Source organism: Sprattus sprattus, assembly GCF_963457725.1.
Source record: "Sprattus sprattus genome assembly, chromosome: 20".
NCBI lineage: Eukaryota > Metazoa > Chordata > Actinopteri > Clupeiformes > Clupeidae > Sprattus > Sprattus sprattus.
Genome location: NC_137918.1, coordinates 21,287,670 through 21,310,786, shown reverse-complemented (window position 1 = coordinate 21,310,786; position 23,117 = coordinate 21,287,670). Strand labels below are relative to the sequence as shown.

General features: G+C 41.3%; 3 protein-coding genes across 4 annotated transcripts in view; all 3 read right to left on the bottom strand.

The window, feature by feature from the left end:
* Positions 1 to 4,522: 4,522 nt before the first annotated feature.
* Positions 4,523 to 11,699, bottom strand: tmem154 (transmembrane protein 154; the record flags this gene model as incomplete). Its single annotated transcript, XM_080859244.1, has 8 exons — positions 11,568 to 11,699; positions 10,628 to 10,690; positions 10,156 to 10,227; positions 9,926 to 9,970; positions 8,222 to 8,395; positions 5,911 to 5,965; positions 5,002 to 5,078; positions 4,523 to 4,557 (listed from the first exon to the last, which is right to left on the bottom strand). Exons 1-8 carry the CDS (start codon positions 11,674 to 11,676, stop codon positions 4,523 to 4,525), a joined length of 630 nt encoding a protein of 209 aa, XP_080715370.1. The 5' UTR covers positions 11,677 to 11,699.
* A 1,342-nt stretch (positions 11,700 to 13,041) lies between these two features.
* Positions 13,042 to 15,387, bottom strand: tlr2 (toll-like receptor 2; the record flags this gene model as incomplete). The annotated part of the gene is made up of 1 exon (XM_080859243.1): positions 13,042 to 15,387. One exon carries the CDS (start codon positions 15,385 to 15,387, stop codon positions 13,042 to 13,044), a length of 2,346 nt encoding a protein of 781 aa, XP_080715369.1.
* A 1,614-nt stretch (positions 15,388 to 17,001) lies between these two features.
* The window catches only part of tmem131l (transmembrane 131 like), a 47,959-nt gene continuing 41,843 nt past the window's right edge, over positions 17,002 to 23,117 (bottom strand). Inside the window, exons 29-34 of one of the 2 annotated variants that reach the window (XM_080858869.1) lie at positions 22,566 to 22,644; positions 21,999 to 22,111; positions 21,479 to 21,611; positions 21,245 to 21,321; positions 20,813 to 21,030; positions 17,002 to 17,566 (exon numbers count right to left, since the gene is read on the bottom strand). In XM_080858869.1, coding sequence (XP_080714995.1) covers positions 17,243 to 17,566; positions 20,813 to 21,030; positions 21,245 to 21,321; positions 21,479 to 21,611; positions 21,999 to 22,111; positions 22,566 to 22,644 — 944 coding nt within the window. In that variant the 3' untranslated portion in view covers positions 17,002 to 17,242. The remainder of the gene's footprint in view (positions 17,567 to 20,812; positions 21,031 to 21,244; positions 21,322 to 21,478; positions 21,612 to 21,998; positions 22,112 to 22,565; positions 22,645 to 23,117) is intronic. The other variant, XM_080858870.1, reaches the window with a different exon arrangement.

The following is a 23,117-nucleotide window of genomic DNA, read 5'->3' as shown; positions in this document are numbered from 1 at the left end:
GGTTGGCCAATGCAACTCAGCTAGCCAACATTATAGCTGGTTAAAATCTGCTAACCATTTTAGCTAGCCAGCTAGCTACTAAGTTACACTCAATGTGACTGTTTGTTAGCTAGGTAGCTGCTAGCTTAGCAGCTTTGTAACTTACATCAGTCTCGTGCAAACCTGTCATTCTCCCTCATTCATGCAAATCGTTTTGGACGGGAGAAGGTGGTCTGATATTACACAACGTGTTGATTGACTAACCATACAACAACGGTGTGAATGCTGGACAGTCCTTCAGCCAAATGGTCAGCTCGCTAGCTAAATAGCTAACTAGCTTGCACTCATTTCACCCTAGGCACAGCTTCGCACCACCCAAAAGCAGCTTCAGACCCCGAGCCACAAGGCACCTTATTAGCCATCTAGTTAGCTTTTACAACAACACCAACAAACAGCCAAGACACAAAACACGGCAGTTGTTTACCTCAGAAACGCGAAATGTGACGTCTGATGACAAGGTCCCTCTACCATCGATTTGTATTTCCTCCTCTCAGGTAAGATAAGCCCAAATGAAGCAGAGCTCGCGGCTGTGGGTGCCGGTGTCTCTCTTTCTCTCTCTCTCTTTGGGAGTCGTATTTCTCCAGGAGTAGCCTAGCTGGGTAACCCTACTAGGTTAGCCACCTGACTAGCTAATCTTTCATAGAGCTATCTCTAGGGATGTCTTCCAATTATCTAACTTGGTACCTAACTAATGGATCCCGTGAAGTCTGACTGACACCCACCAGCTTAGGAACGTGTAGTCGTTCACAACAGAAAGCCCCACGCTCTTACCTCACAACAGACACAGTTGGTAGCATAACCTCTGCTCTGTCTCAATCCGTAACGCTCGTTCCACTGCCACAGATAACTCTTCTTACCCACATAGAGGAATAAGTGTCGCAGGAAGATGATGAAGTGTAAGCACTGCCCCTTTCATCCCTGTCACCACAGTGTAACAAAATATCATCTAAGTATCGTTTTGAGATGGACGAGGGATGATTGCTTAAAGATTGGGCAACCAGCCATCTGATTTGGTGTAGGCTACGCTATGAGATCATGCAATATTCTAGTCATAATACGACTTTCAATCATATACCAGCTGTCTTGACTTTGGTAGACCTGATGTCTTCAGTTCTCCTTATTATTATGTTTGGCTGTAGTGTCCTACCATTTTGGCAATTCCATGTTGTGTATGTATCTCTGTATTGCAGACGCAGAGATTCGAGTATAATGCTACCACAGAGAACAAAGAATGATTTTTGAGAAGCATGAAATTGACACTGGCACCAAGCCAAACATGGCTCTGAGTGAAAGTGAGAGCTTTTCAGACCAGCACTCACAGAGTATTGTATTTGCACATGATATACCCACTCTTGTGTATGAGTTTAATTATTATTCTGCATTTTCAGATAAAGCCCATGCTTTATGCAGCGTTTATTCATATGCAATAACAATGTATTTTAATAACAGGCCTATATAATTCCATTACAATTTTGTGTGGAATGTATTTAGCTATATACCTAACATTTTATCTTGAGGCATGTTTAGTCCTGCTGTCCAAGGTTAGACAAGGCTGGAGCCACTATAGGACGATGCTGACGAGTATTCTGTCATAATATGTTAAATTAGCCCAGAGATCCTCTCACACATTATTCACAATAACAAGTCACAGCAAGGCAATCCAGACCACTGTTCAGGAAGGAGAAAAAAAAACAAATGGCTTCCATCTGTTGCAACCTCTATCATTTATGCTCTGCAAGAATTTAACTGAGCTTGGCTGTAAGGCCAATTGCTCCCATTGGGCTGGGTATTCCTCATGTTGTCTTTTACAGCCCCATTCTCACATGTAGTCCGTAAACCCTTGTCTGGCCCTTTCTGGTTTACAGAATGCACAAATCACTTTGTGATTGTTCAGAGTTTTCTGTGCAATGCCCACATAGCAGTTCTCTACTGCAACACAACTAACCCACAGGATCAATTTGATGTAACTTAACCGGTTTTTAATTTCTAAACCTTTTGCATGTTTGTGATCATAATTACCTTAATTACCTGTTTTTATAAAATATTATCTCAATATTTTGTAGTACATTTGTTAAAAATCACGGATAAATTCTTCTGAGGACGTAGCAGAAATGTCTCACTCAGAAATAAGAGAGAAAGGCTCTATGTGAACTTTACGTGTGATCGCATGGGTTAAAGTGTCACATTAGCTCCCCACATTGGCCAGTGACAGTATTGAGTTGATCTGGATGTTGAGGGGGAGCGTGTGTGCAAGTCACACATGAGCAGACCAGTTTCAGGAACATCAGCCTCAAACCACAGCAATATGATGGAGACACCCGACAATAGGAGGAATTCACATGCCCGGTTGGCTGCAAAATGCCTGGCTTCACTAAGCTTTATTGTACAGAACTCTGATCACTCCAGCTTTGACCATGCCAGTGAGGGCAGCCTCTATAGACTGAATTACCACATATGGTTCTATGTTCCTTTGAGTGGGAACAACTTACACACATTCACACTGAAAGTATGAAATCTTCAGCAAAAAAAGGGTCAAATACATATTTTCACTCATTTAATTTAATTTTCAAAAGCAGACCTCCATATGTGATATCACATTATACAATACACAGTATTCAAATACAAAAGTGCAACCAAAAACAAAGAAAAAAACACCCTGTAAAGCAATAAAAAAACTTTATATTTTCTCAGTATTTACATCAATTGGCTCCAGCTAAACCAAATATTTATAATCTGTTCATGCTTGTATTCTATCAGCATAAATAAGGTTTTGAGGTGTGTGTTTTCCTCTCCTTAAATAAGAGTATGAAAACGTTGCAGTTACAGTTTGCAAACAGGTGATGCTGACACAATGAACTAAAAACCCAATGAAACGGTCAAACAGGAATTCCAGGTGTCCTGTTTGCTTGGGAGATATGTTGTTTACAAAGACTTTTGCTTATTCATTGGCAACTAGCTGCAGAATAGATTTTACACCAATAGTTCTTTGTTAATCACATTCATAGGTACATGCATGGAATTACAAAGCCTTGTTGTTAGATTATTGCTCAAACATGTATGTCCAAATAGGTCTCAGACAGTGATGTAGTGGTTAGGTGTATTACCGGCATCTGTTGCATTTGCTTCCAGTCCTTCCCTGTCAGGCCTTTGAAACTTTCCACCACACTCATGTACGGTAGATAATCAGTGGTGAGGAAATTTCATTTGCATAGAATTTGAATGAAATAATATGTCACAGAGACCATTGTGAGCCTAACAAAAATGAACGTGTTCAGAGAAAATGTGACCAGGACACAATTAGACTACATTGATGAGAGAGGGTTATTGTCACATTACACACTCCAAGAGGTACACACCCTGCAGTACACTGGTGCAAAGGGCTCCATGTGTGCTGGTGCCTGTTGCCTGTGGTTCCTTTGTTTGGTGTTTTAATAAAGGGTATTTCCTGGGTGCTACTTGTCCACAGAGCTGGTTGCGGAGGTTGATAGATAGTCACAAGCTCCATCCCTACGTTCCTCTGGAACAGAAGTGAGAGCGGCAGGGAGGGGAGTAGAAACAGAGACGTATGAGCAAGATCATCACAACAAGACAAGACATGCAGATACAGTCAAGAGGCCTGTGTTTTTAAAGAGAATCCTAACCTACCTTAAAAAATAAATAAAAGAAATGTATTTATTCCTTCTGTTGATGTTTGTATCATTTCATCTGAACTTGTAATGGTCACAGTAGCCCATTGAGTGGGTTTCCCCCCTCAGGATCCCCTTGGAATACCATGGACAGAAAACCTTGGGAAGCTGGCATGGTGTAAGCCTACACACTCTTCACTGCACTATCCCTATCCCTCCTCTTCCACTTCCAGCTAGCAGGCCGCTCTAGCCTGAACTGGGCAACTCTGCCACGCATGCCTCTCATAATAGCTAACAGATGCTGGGTCGTCTGCTATGCACTCAAGCCTGGAAGGAGCCAGCTACCACTATTCTGTGTTCCATGGGAAGCTGAAGGCAACAGTAAGAACAGTAAGAAAGGTTTGTTTGTGAACATTGGAAACATTAGGGAAAGCTTGGGCCAAGTAAACTATTGATACCCAACACATGTGCCCACAGGTTTTTGCTAAACTTAGATTTAAGCACATTTTGCATCAGAAACTACAGATTGGATCCTGTCAGTGAGGGAGTTCCTGGAAACTAACAGTCATATTTGGGGTGTGGCTGTCACATGTCATGTCTTGTCATAATGTTAAATGGCAAAAACCAATCGTTAACCTAGATTGTGATGCCATCCTCTGTATGTTACTGACATCTTAAGAGTAATGTAGTTGTAGAGTTTGTCACTAAATAAAATATCCCATCATTTACAAATTTGGGTAAATCACTGAATCACTGATTGTAACTCACTCAAATGAAAAGAAAATGATAAAAACATGCAATAGTCCAAGATGAGCCAATATTATAAACTTCTCACCGATTCTCCCCATTTTCTCCAGCTATGCTGGCCCTGAGGTCAAATTGCTGCCACCACCTGATGAAACAAAAATGTAAATAAAAAAGTGAACTGTTAACAAAATGATGTTACAGGTATTGTAGTTGTACGACGTATTAATTGACAATACTGTATGCAGATTTTCCCCCAGTACAAGTAAACCGGCACAGATGATATACAGTACAATAGTGCCATCTATGGGTTAAATTGTAAAATGAACTGTTCTGCATCTAAATCAGTCATATCACTCGTCTCCTAATGCCTACTGTGATAAGTTTCTTATTTTTGGAAGATGGAATATGCCCACATACAATTTCTCAGCATTCTGGTTTAAATCTTTGGCTGATTTTTTTTGTTTTGAAACAGCCAATGATAAAACTTTTTTAAAAATTGAGGTAAAAGATCTTCAAACCATCATTAAAACAACTGTAGCCTACTGTAATTTAAAGGGTCGTTTGGAAAAAGTAATTGTAAATAACACACCATCTTTCACCATCCATTTCTCCAAGTCCTCCATCTCCATCTCCAGCACAGAGGGAACATCGTCTTCAAACATCGGCCTGGGTAAAAACAAACAAGTGTTTACAGTCTTTATCAATTTGAGTGTGGAGATGCACACTAAACCTAGTCCATGGGCTAGATTCATATCTTCTGTAAGACTTGAGGTTACCACTTAAGAAAATGGGGGTTTCACAACACTTTTGCAACAGACACATGGTGGCAGAGAGGGAACTAGGCAACCAGAACCCACTTCCTGTTTATGGCATCTGAAATCATGACTTTGTGAGCTGCTACACTGCAGGGGTGGCCACAAAATAGAATATGATCTAGTTCTTGCTTTGGAAGATGATGCAAGTATGGAAGATAGATCAATAGATAGTTGTCATTTGCCATGTGCATTCTAAAGCTATTTGTGTGTTGTTGTATGCACTATCTAGGTGGTATTTAGAGACCAGGAAATTGAGCTTGTAAACGGGACATTAAGAAATTCATAAGGAAGATGAGTCACAAAAACAGAAATGTGTAAACCAGAGTGAGCCAACCTGACACAAACCACAGGCCCAGGACCTTCAGCTTTAACACCATGAATAGAGTGGACACTCGCAGTAGTGTTAGTATAAGTGGCATAGTAATTTTTTTTACAAAAAGCATTTGAACATAGCAGTCCATAAGGTGTTTTAATGCAGTGTGCATTGGCAGTGAGACATCGTCATGGACAGGCCTGCTTGAGTAAACATACTTTCAACATTGGAATGATTACTAGCTTGACCCACCAGCTTCACCAACCACTTCAACAATTGACATTACAGCCATTGTTTTTCGTATTGCTTTATAAGAAATGTGGTTGGCTTAAGTTATGCGCTTTGCTTTCTAACTATGTATGATACTTACATTGGCACCTTTTCACCCTCACACGCATCGAGGTATGCATCGTGTTGCACCTGAACTGGAAGATAAAAGGAAGACTTCATGTGGTGCCAATCTGATTAGATTTCTTTCAGAAATACAAATGTCTGTTGCATGTAATTAAAGAATGTTGGAACCATAGCAATGGCAACAATACACACACAAGAAAGCTCTATTTGATTAGAATGTAGGCCTGCAGGCTAGGTCTGTGGAGAGGAATCTCAAGAAATACCAGCTGAGAGAAATACCAAACTGGTTAGAGCTCATGGCACATTTGTACTTAGCCATTTTCACTGATCCCATCAAAAACAGATCAAGTCTGACTATAACCAAGCCACTCTCCACTCAGGAATCCATTTAATACACTGTGAATGAATAAAGGCTATACTTTCAAAAAGCCACAAATTAATTAATCTATCCCAAAACATGAATTGATGACAAAGATGAAAATTAAAATCTAAGAGAAAAATGCTCCAACTATCCAACTGAGTGTAAATGCAAAAAGAAAATTGAAAACTGAATTAGTGGGAATCCATTTGACTATTTGAGTTATACACAGGAAACGTTGCTTGTGCTATTGGTTTGGGACTTCCCACAGCGGCAAAGCCTCTCATATGCAAGTACACCTACCAAACAACCTAGACGAAGTATTACAACACAGCAGGACACACTACAACCATGTTATCAATACTTAACTATACTTAACAATAACAACGACAGCAACAACAACAATAACAACAACATGTTGTTCTTCGTCTGAGGAGCTCTGCTCTAGTTAGCGTAGTCAGTCTACTCTTCACCTCTGCCTGCAGTAGACTTATACCTTGTATCTGTTCATCATCTACTCCTCTGCCTACAGTAGACTAATACCTTGTATCTGTTCATCATATACTCCTCTGCCAGCAGTAGACTTATACTTTGTATCTGTTCATCATATACTCCTCTGCCAGCAGTACATTAATACCTTCTCTCTGCTCATCATCTGTTCATTTCCATGGCTTCTTCAGCTGCCTTCTCTCTCAAATGAGTGTCCATTTCAACCTCTCATCTTGACCTGGCTTGTCTTTGCTTTTCCTTCTTAGCTTTCTGACAAAATACATATCTCTCCCATGCCATATTTATAGATGAAGTCACTGATGTGATTCAAATAACTCTCCGCCATACCCTTCAGTCCAGTTAATTCCTTTAAAATCATCAGTGATGTAACCCCATTCCTTGACTTCAGAAGCCACTAGCCATCTTTGGTTTCTGTCCATCACATGTTTCCTTCGTAGTCTGCTTGATTTGTCCCTGCTTTTCACCCGCTGCCTGATGCCCACTATTCTGTGCAAGTCTGCCAGGTCCTCCATCAGCTGTAGCAGGGATACTGATATCCTGTGGTCTTTGGAGCTCAACCCACTGCCGCACCACAACCGACTGACTTAAGCTACTTCTTAAAAAGTAGTGCTCAATGCGTGGCCCCTGTACTCCTTCATCCAAGCTATTTGGGGGGGGGGTAGAAGGCAACCGGCAATAGAAGTGACTTGCCCATTGAGCGATGACATTGGATTCATCTGGTCTATTGCGATGTATCTGCAAAATATTTGACCTCCCATCCCATCTATATGCCCATTTTGGTTTTAAAGTTTATCATTTCGTTATGTAGGAAGACATTTTTCAAGAGTTTCTAGAACATCCTCAGATCCATTTTAATGGTAGGCTATATGGTGATATGACCTGTCATCTCCACTACATTTACTAATTTAGCTTTAGCTATACATTTCATCCATAGCAACTTAGAGCGTTGTGCAGATTTCCATTCCCATCAGTGTGTGTGTCTGCACCCTGAGTACCGAACATGACCTTGTTGTTGTCAGCATCTTGCTCTTCCAGTTGAACTACCGGGCAGGACCAAACTCGTCACTATGTCTCCCATGAAAATGCAACAGCTTTCTGGTTTAACAGCTTTTACAGCAGAACATCACCAAATATATAACCCAGATCCATAATTAGCAAGCTTGCTACAGCTGCAACAGCTTTCTGGTTTAACAGCTTTTACAGCACAACATCACCAAATATATAACCCAGATCCATAATAAAGCCAGCTTGCTTTTTATCTGTGCCTGCTGTGCTGGGGTGTTTGCGAGGCTGTTGGCTAATCACCTCATCTTACCTTTAGATAAAAACTCTATAATCCTTGTTTAACAGCACAGTCCTTGATCCTTGTGAAAGGCTGTTGATATTTCAGTTCAACAACCGATGAAAGTTGTGGCCAGGAGTTTTAAAGCGAACACTCTGTCGTTTATCAGCCTCTTACCGGAACCCGACGCTTTGCTTCTCAATCGGCGGGAAATCATCACTCCTGCCACCACCATGGAGATGATGAGCAGCACCAGCACCAGGGGGATGATGATGATTGTCGGGCTCAGACTCATATCTGTGGATTCGCCAGTGCCCTCCGTCGGTTCCGTTGACTCCGGCAGTCCTCTTTCTGAGATTAGGAGCAATGGAGAGCCGGTAGAGCACATCAAAACTTTCTCAGTGATCATTCACACTAACTCATTACTGGTCATAGGGAATATAAAGTTACACACAAAACATGAAAAGTGATTGATTTCCTTAGCTTCACATTGCCTTAGCTTCTCACTAGCAGTGGCCATGACATTGTCAAAGACTATGAAAGTAATTAGACTGATCCTCCCTGGAATCATGAAGATGCTGTTTGGGGTGATTAACACCATGGATAGAGAGCAATAAGGCAATTGCGGCCCAAAGTTTGAATGGATAGGAGCCCATTCCCCACCATTAGATACGATGTTTATTAGGAGCCTACAACCTGATATACTAGAGGGAGAGGTGAATGTTATGTGAATCCTGTCACACACATACAGAATGACTGTTAAAATCAGTCTGTCAGTATGTCTTCAACAAGCATCCTTCAGGCAGTCACTGGAAGAGACAAACTTTTGGCCTAAAAAGAAGGTCAGGCAAGCAGGATGAGGAAGAGTGAGTAACTCAATGCCGCTGTTAAAGAGTCGACTGTGGAACTGCAATTGAGAAAGTGAAGTTGCCTCACAGTTTTCAAATAAATAAATAAAAGATTGCCTCCCCCTTCACTTGGGCAACTGTATGTAACACTTCAACTACGACAAGTTACATACTTGCATTCAACAGCAGTGATAGAAATACAAAATAGAGTACTAGAAAAGTAGAGAAAAGTAGAATTCAGCTTTCTATGGTTACAGATACAGCTGGCATTTGATGCACACATTCAAAATAGAGCTCATTAGCCCGTGCTCCATTTCTGCTGATCTGTGGCAGCTTCCAAAGGAAAGAGCCAGAGCTTCAGCTCCTCTAGACTCTTTGAGAGGAACAGCCATGCATGGGAAGATGTTCTTTGGGTGTCAGCAAACTAGCAAACAAGTCTGACTCTGCCTTGCTGTGTCAGCTGAGCCACCTGTATATGCAGGCTGCAGTTCTTCATGGGAAGGGCTACCATGGAAGAGTGCATGGGACCGTTTCTGCAAATAGTGATGTTATGCCAGATGCCTGCAGAGATAATCAATCTCCAGTGTCATGTAGCCACTTATGCAGTGCAATGCAGATAGGGCATTGATTATATGCAGAGAATGTATTACGTACAGTATATCTACTGCATTCATTGATAACTGACTAGATTCTACGAATCAAATGTTTCAAATGTTTTATTTAGGGCGAGAGTGAGTTAAAAGGAATTCATGACATGCTCTAGACTAGCACATAAGCCATACACACGTAGGTCATGAGGTGATTTTGCTTGATTTGATTTGGATTTTTGATTTTCACAGAATTTGTTGTGAGTTTTTTTGGACAACATGAATTGACACACTGATAGGTCACTAGGAACTGCTTGCTACTTTCATCTGACCCTGTAAGGTAATATAATGAAAGTTTGAGATGTGTTTTTTCAGTAGGGAAATGCATAAACCCAATCGCTTCTGTGAAAGTAAAAGATACTTATTTTTGACCTATTGCCACATACCTTCCATCCATCCAGATGATGACTCTATGGTGTCCTCATCTTCATCTGAAAAACAAAACAAACTTATCAACTGCATCAAGGATTTTGAACCATGACATGAACATAATTATTGACCAAGTGGATGTTTTCATCTTAGACTATAGATGTTAGTGTGTGCTACTGGCCAAGCTACCAGATAAGTGGCTCTTTGGTCTATTCTTCTGCAGACAACCATGAATGTTATTGCTAACCTGCCCCCTCATCCAAGGTTGTTTCAGGTTGCTCCGTCGTCTCTGTTGGAGCCTCTGGATCCTCTGGAGCCTCTGGGTGAGTGCAAGATGACAAGATAGGTTCAAGATGGTTTGAACTCTAGAAGGCAGTCCTCATACAAGTGTCTATGTGTTTACCAGGGTAATGTATTTAGCCAAAATAGGGTTACTTTAGATAACAAAACAAACAGTAGTCACTCATCTACATCTCAAGTTATATTTCAAAGACACAAAGAAGGAAGGGATAGACATGCTCATAAAAGCACCAAAGAACGTTTTATTGTATTGTGAAAAACAAGAAATCTGAGTAAAAAAAAAAAATCATCAATAGCTCAGTTCTAATGTTGGACATGCAGGATGGAGGTGTCAGATATGGGAAGGAATAAGATAAAGGACTCTTAAATGCAGGACGGAGGTGTCAGATTTTTGAAGGAATAAGATATAAGAGTCTTACCGGTTTGGCCCTCTTCAGGCACGTCATCCACTGTGGATTCATCCTCTGGGTCCTGACAATGCACTGTAATCAAATTTGCAGAGTGTGCAGTTTGAAAGAGTTTCTCACAAAGTAAGCTATATGAGTACTAAGGGCATTTCATTTAGATAGGGGAAGCAATATGGTTAGTCAACACAAGCTGGTTTGCTGACTTGTTCTACAATTGTGCCTGGGCCTGTGTCAAGTCTGCTGAAAGATGTTATCTGGCCTGACTAGTTTCAGTCTAGCGGCAACATTTTCCAGGAACACATTGTGCACTTAGCATTAAAATGTATTTGTAGTTTCTCTGGACACATCACACTTCATGAATATCCTCTTTTTGGAAGACATGTCTTAAGACAGAAAGTTATAAAAAATATGATTGTTTTCACCGAAAGAGTAACAAAACCGAAACTATATAGATGCTAATAGATATGAAAAGATGTTCAGACACATGTACTTCCAAAGGACGAGAGAGTTTATCCAGGTGAATTCTAATAACAGCGACTAAATAAAAAACAGGCCAACATAGATATCATTATTTCAAAATCACATTTCGCAAAGGAGTTTCTCCGTAGATCATTAAAAGACAGCTCATCGATGACCAATTTTGTAACCTTTCCTCATGCAATTACTTGATCATGTGTCATACGATGTGTTAACTCTTTTTAACAGAGAACTGAAAACTGCTGTGGCTCAGACTGAAAGAGCAGCAGTCCCTTCCATTTCTCTTTTTATGGTTTGTTTCATGTTTTTTTGTAGTTCCGATCAATAATCAATTTCTTCATGGTTGGAAAAGAAGAAGAAGAAGAAGTAGAAGAAGAACTATAAAAATAAGAAGAAGAAGAGAAAGGAGAACATACAAGGAGAAAGACTCGCAAAGGAAGCATTAAAGACCGTTTATCCTTGTTCGCACACTCACCTCTCCCAGCCAAGCTGGCTGTCAGTGCCAGGAACAGAAGTGTCCGTGCCGGAGTCATTTCCCAGTGGCCTTGGTGCTGTTGGTCGTTACACACACTTGCTGTAGACATGAAGAACTGCCATCGCCACACAGCTTCTTTCTTTTTTCATGATTTCCTGTTTCCTGGTTCAGCTGTAGACATACCTACACAGCTCTTGGGAGGGGATGAACAAACTTCCCTCCCTTCTTTGCTCTCTCTCTCCCTCTTTCTCTCTCTCTCTCACTCTCTCTATCTCTCTCTCTCTCTCAGGTGTGATGCAATCAACAGAGAGCTTGTAGCCACAAGTCTAGCCATTCTCCAGGTAGCTGTGAAAACAAATTCCTCTTGAAAGGTATGCAGGGGAAGCAAAAACCTTAGGGCACATTGAATAGGTGGAATAGGGTTTGTGGGAGGTGTGTCTGTATCTGACAGAGATAGCTTCTGTTGGGTTATTAGAGGGAGTTCAACAGAAAGCAATTCTTCATAACTATGATGTTGTTGATTGACCACAGCATTAAAAGCATTAAGTTGAATTATGAAGATTATTTGCCCAGTACTCATGTAAGTCAAATGCAACATTTAGCCAATAGGCCTAAGTATATACATGTGTGCAATTAACACACAAACTAAATACATGTATGCAATTAACACACAAACCAAATACATGTATGCAATTAACACACAAACTATGTACATGTATGCAATTAGCACACAAAGTATATACATGTATGCAATTAACACACTAACTAAATACATGTATGCAATTAGCACACAAAGTATATACATGTATGCAATTAACACACAACGGTTCATTACTTAGTGGTGCCACATGAGGTCATGGTTTTGTTTAAATGTGGAATGTGTATGTGTGAGATTTTCAGAAAGTGTATTTACTGCTTTTGTTAATTCTGACTCTTTCATTCTTAATTCTTTTTCTGACATGAGTAAGACATGAAGATGATTTTGATATGAAGTTTACTATTACTAAACATAGTATTCCATTCTTTCAGAAAAGAAAATAGCAAATAAATGAGCATTACACAAAATGTTTCAAAATTCATCTATATATTTACAGGTTCATGTAATTTATGCTAAAAGCAACTATTATTTTTATTATTTTTATATACGCTATTTGTTGAAGTGAAATATGTGTCCACGAACATCAACAAACAACATGTCACACCTAGTTTATAGGCAATCAATAATCATTCAATCAATAACGATTTAAAAGGCTGGATTTCAGACGCTGTGACACACAGCTACAACAGAAAAAAACAACCAAGACCCCTTTCTCCCACACACGCACATTCAACTCAGGTAAACACATAGCTAAACCCACAAAGAATTGTACAAAGATTATGACAAATGACAATTTTGATATATACAAATTATATTTAAAGTTAACATTTACTTTGCAATCTCAGATGTTACAAAACGTTTGCAAGACATAAACAACTAAGACGTATATAAAGCGTCTTTGAGAGACTGCCAGAATCGGGGTCTTTCGCTGTCCTCCTCTGGCCATTCCAGATAGGTTCTTGAGTTCATGATCTTGCGCAGCTTGCAGAACCTTTTGGGAATAGTTGAGTCAGGGATGGGTTCAAGAACAATGAGTATGGCCGCATCAAACAGCCGGAAGTGTGAGTACTCCAACTCGAAGCGGCACCAGTCGCTCTGGACGAAGTGCTCGGTAACTATGAACAGAGTCCTGTGGCTCTTCTCCATGGCGGCCATGATGCTGTCCGCGATCCAGCCTCCAGGCAGGAAGTCGCGTTTGTGCAAGCAGAGCCGGAGCGGTGGCTCGGCCCCCTCCAGTTCAGGCACCAGCAGCTCCTCCACCCACTCCACATCTCTCTCACTGTAGGACACGAAGGCATCATAGCACACCTGATCCTCACGGGCTGCAGGCCTCCTCTTGGCCTGTATCCACGCCCATGTCATTTGCAGGTACCAAACCACATGGAGCTTGTGACACATCACCACGGCACTGATGACAACCACTAGCACAAACGCACACAGCGTGGAGAAGGCCAAAGAAGCGTGGCACTCGAAGACAGAAAGCTGGGCGTCGGTAACTTGGATCCCCCTCAGTGCAAACGGGGAGCTGCAGATGTAAGTCTGCTTCCTGTCTAGCTTCACTAAATGACTGAGTTCATGCTTGAAGAAGCTCACAAATTCACAAGAGCACACATAGGTGTCTGTGCCAGCCTCCAAGATCCTAAGGCTGCCATAGTTACTAATCTGGGTTTGATCGAAGGATATGAGGGGGTTTCCCTTGATGTAGAGCACCTCCAAGTGTGCAAAGAGTCTTCCTTCTGGTAAGGTCTTGAGTCTGTTTCCAGATAGATGAACCTCAGTCAAGTTTGGCATGTTGTGTTTAAATACAGTCAGGTCATTATAGCTCAAATCCAGGACATGCAAAGTCTGAGGGAGACAGGCTGTTACTTCTCTTAACTGACATGAAGAGAGATTCAGATAGCGAAGAGACTGGGGCCAGGCACAGACACGGGGCATAGTGTGGAAGACATTCAGACTCAGGTCCAGGGCGGCCAGCCTTTTCATTCCCTTGAAGAGGTGACTCAGGGTTTGAAAGGAACGAAGGTAATTGCTGCTAATATTAAATACTGTAATATTGGGCAAGCACACACTTGGCAGCCCATCACAGAGAGCTTCTTGCAGGGCTGAATCTGTCCATTGATTTCTGCTCATATCCATGTATTCAAGGTTGTACAGAAAAAATGTTGTTTCATGGGGCATTGCAAAGACATGGCATTCAATTAAGGTCACTCTTTTCAGGTGTCTTAGGAGTTGTATCACTTGGTAGAACATGTGGAATGCAGGGAAGATATAGAACTTAGACAGTTTAATATTTTTAACATAAACCTCATTTACAAAGTCGAGTTTTGGGAATTTATCTGAAAGAGGTGGGTCTCCATAGAACTCACAATCCTCCAGTCCAACAGAGGTCAGCATTGAATGCTGGGCCATGCCAAACAGGGAAACTAGGGTATCAGTGCTACAGCTTAAATTTCTCCAGACGATGTTTTTGACACCCTTCTGAAAGACGTCTTGAAAAGGCATCAACTGCTCACTGCTGATTCTCAAATCTGACAAGATGATTTTGGTGTCAGGGCGTGAAAGATCTCTCAAGATGTCTGTTGTAAGGGATGTGTTTCTCTGAAACGGGCCATCGATGCTAACAGTGACTTCATCAATGGAACTGATTCGACTGAAGCTCCCTGGTTGGTAGTTCTTCAAACCGTTACCATAGAACACAAAGCTCTGAAGATGGTTGGGCCCAATAAAGCTATCTTCAGAGACTGAGGCAAGAAACGGGTTCCCGACTATGAGAGTACTTAGCTTTGCCATTGAGTCGAGGACATACCCTTTCCCAAATGTTGTGTACTTATTTCCCAAAAGATTTAGATGTTTAAGGGAGGAGAGTCTCTTAAACCACATCTCGGACAAATCATTTAATCGATTATCTGACAGGTCCAACACCTCTAATTTGTTGAGAGTTGAGAAACCTTGTTCTGCGATTGAGGAAATAACATTTCTCCTCAGAATCAGTACTTCTAGATTACTGTAATCACGAAGGTCATCCTGGCCTACAGTCTTGATTTCATTAAAGGAGAGGTCCAGGCGTTTGACTGAGGTGGAGACAGCAGGGACTTCCTGTAGATTTGAAGAAGAGCAGTCACAAGCAAGGTTTTCATCGCAGCGGTCGCACTTTGGTCTTGGATGAGGGAGACCTCCACGCACTCCCCAACTGAACATCAGAAGGGTGAGAAAGACACACATTGTGTTCTCCTCCTGACAGATCTGAAAATGCAAATATTGATTACTTCTCTATAGCCAATTTCTCTGAGCTCTTTATATCATCAATGCACACTGAGGTATTAATCATGTAATCAGAGATGGGTAAGCATATGGTGACTCTTTATGTGGATGGTACCCTATAGACTATCTACAGATGCTCAGATTATAAACACACTTTATTTGGATGGTCCCCTATAGACTATCTACAGAAGCTCAGATTTTAAACAAATAAAACCAGTTAAACTTTTAACTGCAATGTATGGTTAAAGTTCAGTGAACAATTAGAAATACTGAACTTGAAATACAACAAGTTGGACCATCCAAATAACATGTTACCCAGCATAATAATCACAATGCATTTGAAAGCAGCCTTGTGGATTTGCTGATAGATTCAGACACAACTCAACTCAAGTAATACATACAGTATGCAACTGAAGTGAGTCCTGCACAATACCCCTTAAGTGTTAAATTAAGTAAAATGATTTCACTTACAGTAATTGCATGACTTCTTAGTTGAACAGTATGGTATTTGCCCTTATGTCAAATTAAAAAACGAACAGTATAGACAAACAAACGTTCGTACACATTTTATTACTGATATTCAAATCTTTTTTTTTTCCATGTCCACCTTCATCTTGACAGACTCCATCCTCCTCGGCATGGAGTCTATCAAAATAAGTGAACTTGCACAGGGGTGTACTCACTTCTGTTGTATGCTATATGTTTCTTAATTCAGGTGTACAAGGTTCACCTGGAAACAAATCAACTCTGTTCTCTTTAAAAAAAAAAAATCATTAGGAACTTACATAAACATCAGCCCCCCATAACACCTTATAAGAATGAATAAATGTCCTGTCCTGATGGTCCTTGCTTGATATATTAAATGGAACTACGGTTAATCAGAATCGGAAAATTGTGGCCCAATGTTTGGTGGTTTGGTTTGAAATGTACCTGACGACGCAAATGAGCAACATGCTTGAGAGACCACACACACTTCTGTCTGTGATGCAAGTCAATAAGTTAGTAAATAAGGAAGTGCAATGCTAAAATATAGCTTAATGTTGTAATCTAAGCACACATTACATATTTAACATGCATATTTCTTTTACAGAACAACAAAACATTACGCAAATTTCTCCTGCATCATGGAAAATAGTCAAACTAGTAATCGTTGAATATTCACCTTATGATTTTGATGTGATCCTCAGCACTTGTGAGAGAATGCTCCCTGTCCTTCAAGTGTCTATGACTTCAAAAGAGGAACCTATTCAAATGAGTGCCATTTTGCTCAACACCACTTCTCCATTGCATATTTGCATAGCCTACAAATTGTCAATGTCCTACTGAAGACATACCAACATGAAGATTTGAACGTATTCAGACCACATGTTTGTTTGAAAACAAATACCTGCATGTGTACACCTCTATCCCATTTGTACTCAGCTGCTTTGAAAGGCAGCACAAAATGGGGTCCTTTTACAGATGTAAACACAAAGAAGATAATGTATTATCCCCGAATGAAGAGAGTGAACATGCTTCTGTTAAGGATATTTGCCAGAGTGATGGGCAAGGAGAAAGAAATCAGAAGCAACAAGATCAAGTACAAAACCTTTTTTTTTTTATTTTTTGATCAAAACTGCAAAACATCTAGAAAAATATACAACATATGTTTACCTTCTCACGACATTGAATGTTTGAGAAAAAAAAGTTAACAGAAAAAGAACAGAAAAAGAATATTTCACATTTTTCCCCATTATTGATAAAAGCACATTCGTCTGTTGTCTTTGCGGTCATCGTAAGTTTAGCATCATTGTTCTTTTTTTTCTCTCCTCGTTTTTCAGATGTCGCCGCAATAGCCCGAGTCATTGGACAGCTGGGAGTTGGAGCTGCGGCTGGACGAGGAGTTCCAGATGTCCAGGTTCATGTGGGGTCCGAAGGGGTGAAAGCTGGAGTACTGCTTGGCTGGGCAGCTGCCGCCAGGCTCTCGGCTGAAGGTGCTGGTGTGGGGGGAGACGGTGTGGGGGGAGACGGGCGCCGAGCGCTCCTGGTGGAAGTGGCTCTGGTGGCTCTGGTGGCTCTGGTAGGGCTCGCTCTGAGGGGTCCAGATGGAGCCGAATAGGCTGGACATGGGGGAGAGACTGCGTGTGCCTGAGAAATATGGCTGAGAGAGGAAGCGAGAGACAGATTTAAAAAAAACAATACAAGGTTGCAAGACAGCCACTGTCTGTGACAGGAAACATCAGTTAGGTTTTCATACTGTGCTCTTAAAATAGAAGTGATTACCGAGGCATTCGGCGCAGTCATGCGTAATGAACAGAACTCACACAAGCGTAGTAGGCATGCAGTAGAAACATTTAAGAACACAAGACAATGACATGAAGAACACAAGACAATGACATGAAGAACACAAGACATTGACAAGAAGAACACACGACAATGACATGAAGAACACAAGACAATGACATGAAGAACACAAGACATTGAAAAGAAGAACACAAGACAATCACATGAAGAACACAAGACAATGACATTAAGAACACAAGACAATGACATTAAGAACACAAGACAATGACATTAAGAACTAGGGCTGTAACGATATTGGATCGAACCGAGAAATCGCGACACTCTGGGCCACGAACCTGCATCGCGATGCGAGGAGGCAGAACCGCGACATGCCCTCAGCGGTCACTTGATACAAAAAGTTTGGTTCGCTAGTAAAGGCGGCTGCTTGCTTCAGCGTTGGGGTTAATTGTTGCGCAAAATTTACTCAGTGCAGTTCAAGCCAAGGGCGTAACTTTGGGTCTACCATTGGGGGGGGTTAAACTCGCGTCATATTTATTTATTTATTTAATCAATCATCTTCTTGTGTAAAAGGTAACATGCCAATTTGCCGTTCCTGTATTAGAAATACATTGCGATACCTTTACTGATTTTGGCTTCTTTTTGACTATTTATGCCATAATGACGCAGTAGTAAAATTCAGTGTTTAAGCATTAGTCAGCAGTGGCAGCTTCCACTTAATTGATTTTGTGTGTCTATCTTGTGAAAAAAACACGCAAGAACTTAAAGATTAATCAATTGCATCACTGTATTATTGACACCTACATCCAGCAAATTCACACAATTCAATACATATGCACAATTCAATAAACATATGGTACCACAAGTTAATAATAATAATAATAATAATAATAATAATAACAATAATGCTGTTTCAATGTTTCCTACGAGCAAGCCTACTCACATGCACCGTCATTAACCGTGTGTGTGTGTGTATGTGTGTGTACAGTACAGGAGTGCCCGCTCAAAAGGAGTGGTGTAACCTCTGAACTAGCCCATAGGAGCTAGCTGTCAATGGATGACATCTCTAAGTAAATGAATACATTCCCCCAAAAAACTGTATGTGTGACTGTATGGGAGCAAACAGCAATTTGGTCTCTGTACTCACATTGCATTTTACCCACCCGTAACCGAGTACGTTTGAGGCAGTGGGTTCTAGAATCTTAGTTTGAGGACGTCTATCACTGCCATTACAACGTAGCCTATGCTAATCATATAAAGTTCACATAGTTAGCTAGCTAGCTCTTACAAAGCGGGAAATAAATATCTGGCATGAATCAGGAATTATTCAGATCGTTTGGTTTTACTGCACATAGCACACCAACGATACTGTTTGAATGTGAAATTATGCTCTCAATCGAAAATTATTTTGTTTCTCCACTGATACCTCTTCATTCTGAGGGTTTGTATGGGGAAAGTGAAGGTCCCTCTCCACTTTAAATGGAGGCGTAAACTATCCAGGTAGTGAAGAAACACCTGTTATTGAACTGAAACATCTCAAATTAAGTCAAATGTCTACTATTTTTGAGGTGAGTCATGACACGTTTGAGGTCAGTACTCGGGTACCGTTTGCGCTCACACACAACTGCAAGCGTACATAGGCTACCCGAGACCAAAGATTATAAAGTGGATGATAACACCTAACTTAACAATACGGGTATTTACCTCCTTATCGTCAGGATTTTTACTCCTTTTGGCTTTTGGCTCCTTTGACGACCAACAATTAAAAATTGTTGTCTGGCCCTGGCTGCCTTTCAGGGTCCTTTTCATATCCACATCAACTGTACAGTTAGCATTAGTCTTCTTATTATTCATCCCGGCAGCGACATCGCGAAATAGTTCGGGTAATACCAAGTAGTCGGTGGGCTGGGGGGTACATTACAGATTATCAAAACATGATACTATCTTGCTGACAAATTAAATTCATCTGAATTATGTGTGATGATATTGAGGGGGTTATATTAGCTGGATCTGATTATTGAGGGGGTTATAACCCCTCTAACCCCCCCGCAAATTACGCCTATGGTTCAAGCTCCCAAAGGTTGCGCGTGTTGTCATGAGCCTGCCATTTGCTTGGCAGATAGAAAAAGCTGTTTCCCTAACAGAAAGTCTGAAGCTTGAAGTTCTTTTCAAACCTTTGCTTGGGTAGCACTGCTAAACTGAGCATACATGCAGACTACATTTAAGTAATCTCATCACGTAACATTCGTTTTCTTAAAACAATCACATAGTATTGCATGTTTTACTGTGGTAGAAAATACGTTAGCTTAATGCTAACGTATATGGGAAATCCTATAGTGACCGCGCTAGGTATTAGCATCAATTAATTCACGTTAATGTTTTTGTAGCCTGACATTTGCTCTGCGAAAGATAACAGGTTCCGAAGTTTGTTGAATGTTTTTCAACAGCATTGCTTTGAGTAATAAAAACCTCAATATTTGGTTATAAATTGTTTCTTCATTTTTTTATAGCTCATACTTATTCTAATGTGAATTAGAAAATATATTTTAAAAATCGCGAGGTAAAAATAAATAAATAAATAATAATAATATCGTGGGGTGTATCGAACCGTGGGTCAAGAATCGTGATACGAATCGAATCGTGAGGTAGGTGTATCGTTACAGCCCTATTAAGAACACAAGACAATGACATTAAGAACACACGACAATGACATTAAGAACACACGACAATGACATTAAGAACACAAGACAATGACATTAAGAACACACGACAATGACATTAAGAACACAAGACATTGACAAGAAGAACACAAGACAATGACATGAAGGCTAACAGACGTGTATTGCCATGATAACAATGTACAGTAAGGCTATACAGTGCAGACATACAGTGTCAAAGAAGATGGAAAAAACATTATGTGTGTATGTCACTTTACTCTCATGGGAAAATGTCTAACAAGACTATCACAGGCGTTAATATCACATCTACGATCTTTGTTCCCCCCATATTAAATGACTAATTATGTTGACTATCTATTCACTGGTGCCAAGATTTATAGGCACACCCATGTTGTAAACTTGTGGGTGAGTGAGTGTGAAGGCCTCACCTTGCTGCCCACACGTCCAGCCATATCCCAAGAGGTAGGTGGTGGTGGTGGTGCCTCCTGACCCCCATGACCCCTGTCCTCCCTCCATGCAGGCTGATGGCTGAAGGCCACTGATTGGCTCTCGTGACATGGGAAAGCCACCGATTGGCTCTCGTGACATGGGAAAGCCACCGATTGGCTCTCGTGACATGGGAAAGTGCTCTTGAAGTGGGTGTTCCCTGTGCGGCCAAAGACACATACATGTAAACGGTGAGGAATGCAGTCGGGAGTATGAAGAAGGAGAGAGGGGGAGAGAAAAGTAAGAGAGGAGGGGGAGAACGGGAGAGAGACAGAGAGAGGGAGACAGAGAGAGAGAGAGACAGAGAGACTATTTTAATATTGCAATAGGCATGGAGAAGACTTGAGCAGCTCTGAAGGCGTTGGTTAACTCACCCGCTGCCATGTAGCTGCTCTGGCTGTTGTACGGGTAAGTGCTGTGGCATTGGTTGGTCATCCCGTTCCATGGAAAACTTAGAAGAGAAGAAAAGAAAAATAGAAAATATTCTTCATCAAGCTGAGGAAGGGCGTTTATATTCAGCGGACAGCTTTGGGCTGTGTTGGGTTTTGTATGAACGTAATAAAGAAAAGACAAAACCATAAAAGAGCACAGAGAATAAGGGAACTTACCCATTGTAGGGAGAAGTGGCTGGGCTTTGAGGTACAAAAGGCAACGACTCAGTCATGTTGTACCTGAACTGATTGGTCAAAGGAACCGAGGGAGCAGACCATGTCTCCTCTGGCACGTATGAGCTGGGGACGTCTGGGGACACAACAGAAAAAGGAACATTTTGTGAGAATATATTGTAGACAGTTTATATCAAGCAGAGTGAATAAACAAAACCAAGCTGATCAACACTTTGGTTTGTCATGAGGCTCTCTCTTTTGCTCCAGGAACATTCAGAGAAGGAAACCTGGTGACTGCTTTGCACACCATGATCTGCTTTATTTTTGATGTCAACAGACAAGCCTTTCCCACAGAGTCTATAGCCTCTTCAGTTGTATGTGAGCATAATTTACAGCACTGTGCAACAGAATGTAGTTCTACTGGGAAATGCTTCAGGTGAATGACAGAGGTAACAATAATGTGACCAGATGCACCTAAGAAACATAACTTAAAATAAATACAATTGCAGCCATGACATCATACCCATAGTCCTGTCCGCACCGGCTGCCACGGCGGCAAAGCTTGGCGCGAAACTTGGCACAGGAGGAGTAGGGTCTGGGCTTTGGCACACTTCCTTCCTGTACAGACAGTTCCTGCTGGGACACATACAGAGGTGAGGTCAGCTGCACACAGCACAAGAAACTCCAATATTAAAACGCACGCACACACACACACACACACACACAGATCATCCCTGCATGCCTGCTGGCGTAACTACAGAGAAGCCACAGGCCCTAAGGGTGTTCTACACCAAGACACACACACACACACACACACACACACACACACACACACCACACTCGTCTTTCCATTCTCTATGCACAACATCAGCTCAGGATCTCACTATGACCTTGGATTGATTTGCTAAGGAGCTAGTTGGTAGTACTGATGAAAGACTATAGAGAAGTTCAATGAACTCAATGAAAGTTTAGGATCAGAAGACACAGGGATATGCTCTATTGCTGCCATTTGTTTCTCACAACAAGAAATAGGAATATGAAGGAATAGGACAAGAAGGGACTAGATGTCTGTTTTATGTTGTAGTCTCACCTCTGAGTTGTACAACTGGGATTGGTAATCTGATGGCTTTCTCCATCTGCTGGGTGAATACAGTTTTGCATGTTGTCCCCTACAGTGAAAAAGACAGGAGAGGACATGCATCAGTTCAGCTCAGACATGTTCATTTAATGTCAGGAGCCCACAGCTAAAAAGAACTTCCAACTAATGTGAGGACTACTATTTGTCTGGAGTTTAGTTTCTGCCTGTTTGTTAGTGTGCCGGTTGAATAGAAATCAAATAAGCATGTCAGTTCCTTCTTTCAGGCATTGGCTAATACTGTTGGAGGTTTCATTTCCCAACGTTTGTCTTGTTGTGGTGTACGGTGTGTGTGTCTGTGTGTGTCTGTGTGTGTCTGTGTGTGTGTCTGTGTGTGTGTCTGTGTGTGTCTGTGTGTGTCGGTGTGTGTGTCGGTGTGTGTACGGTGTGTGTACGGTGTGTGTACGGTGTGTGTACGGTGTGTGTACGGTGTGTGTACGGTGTGTCTGTGTGTGTGTTCTGTGGTATGCAGTGTGCGTGTGAGGGGAGGTGGTGGGGCGGGTATAC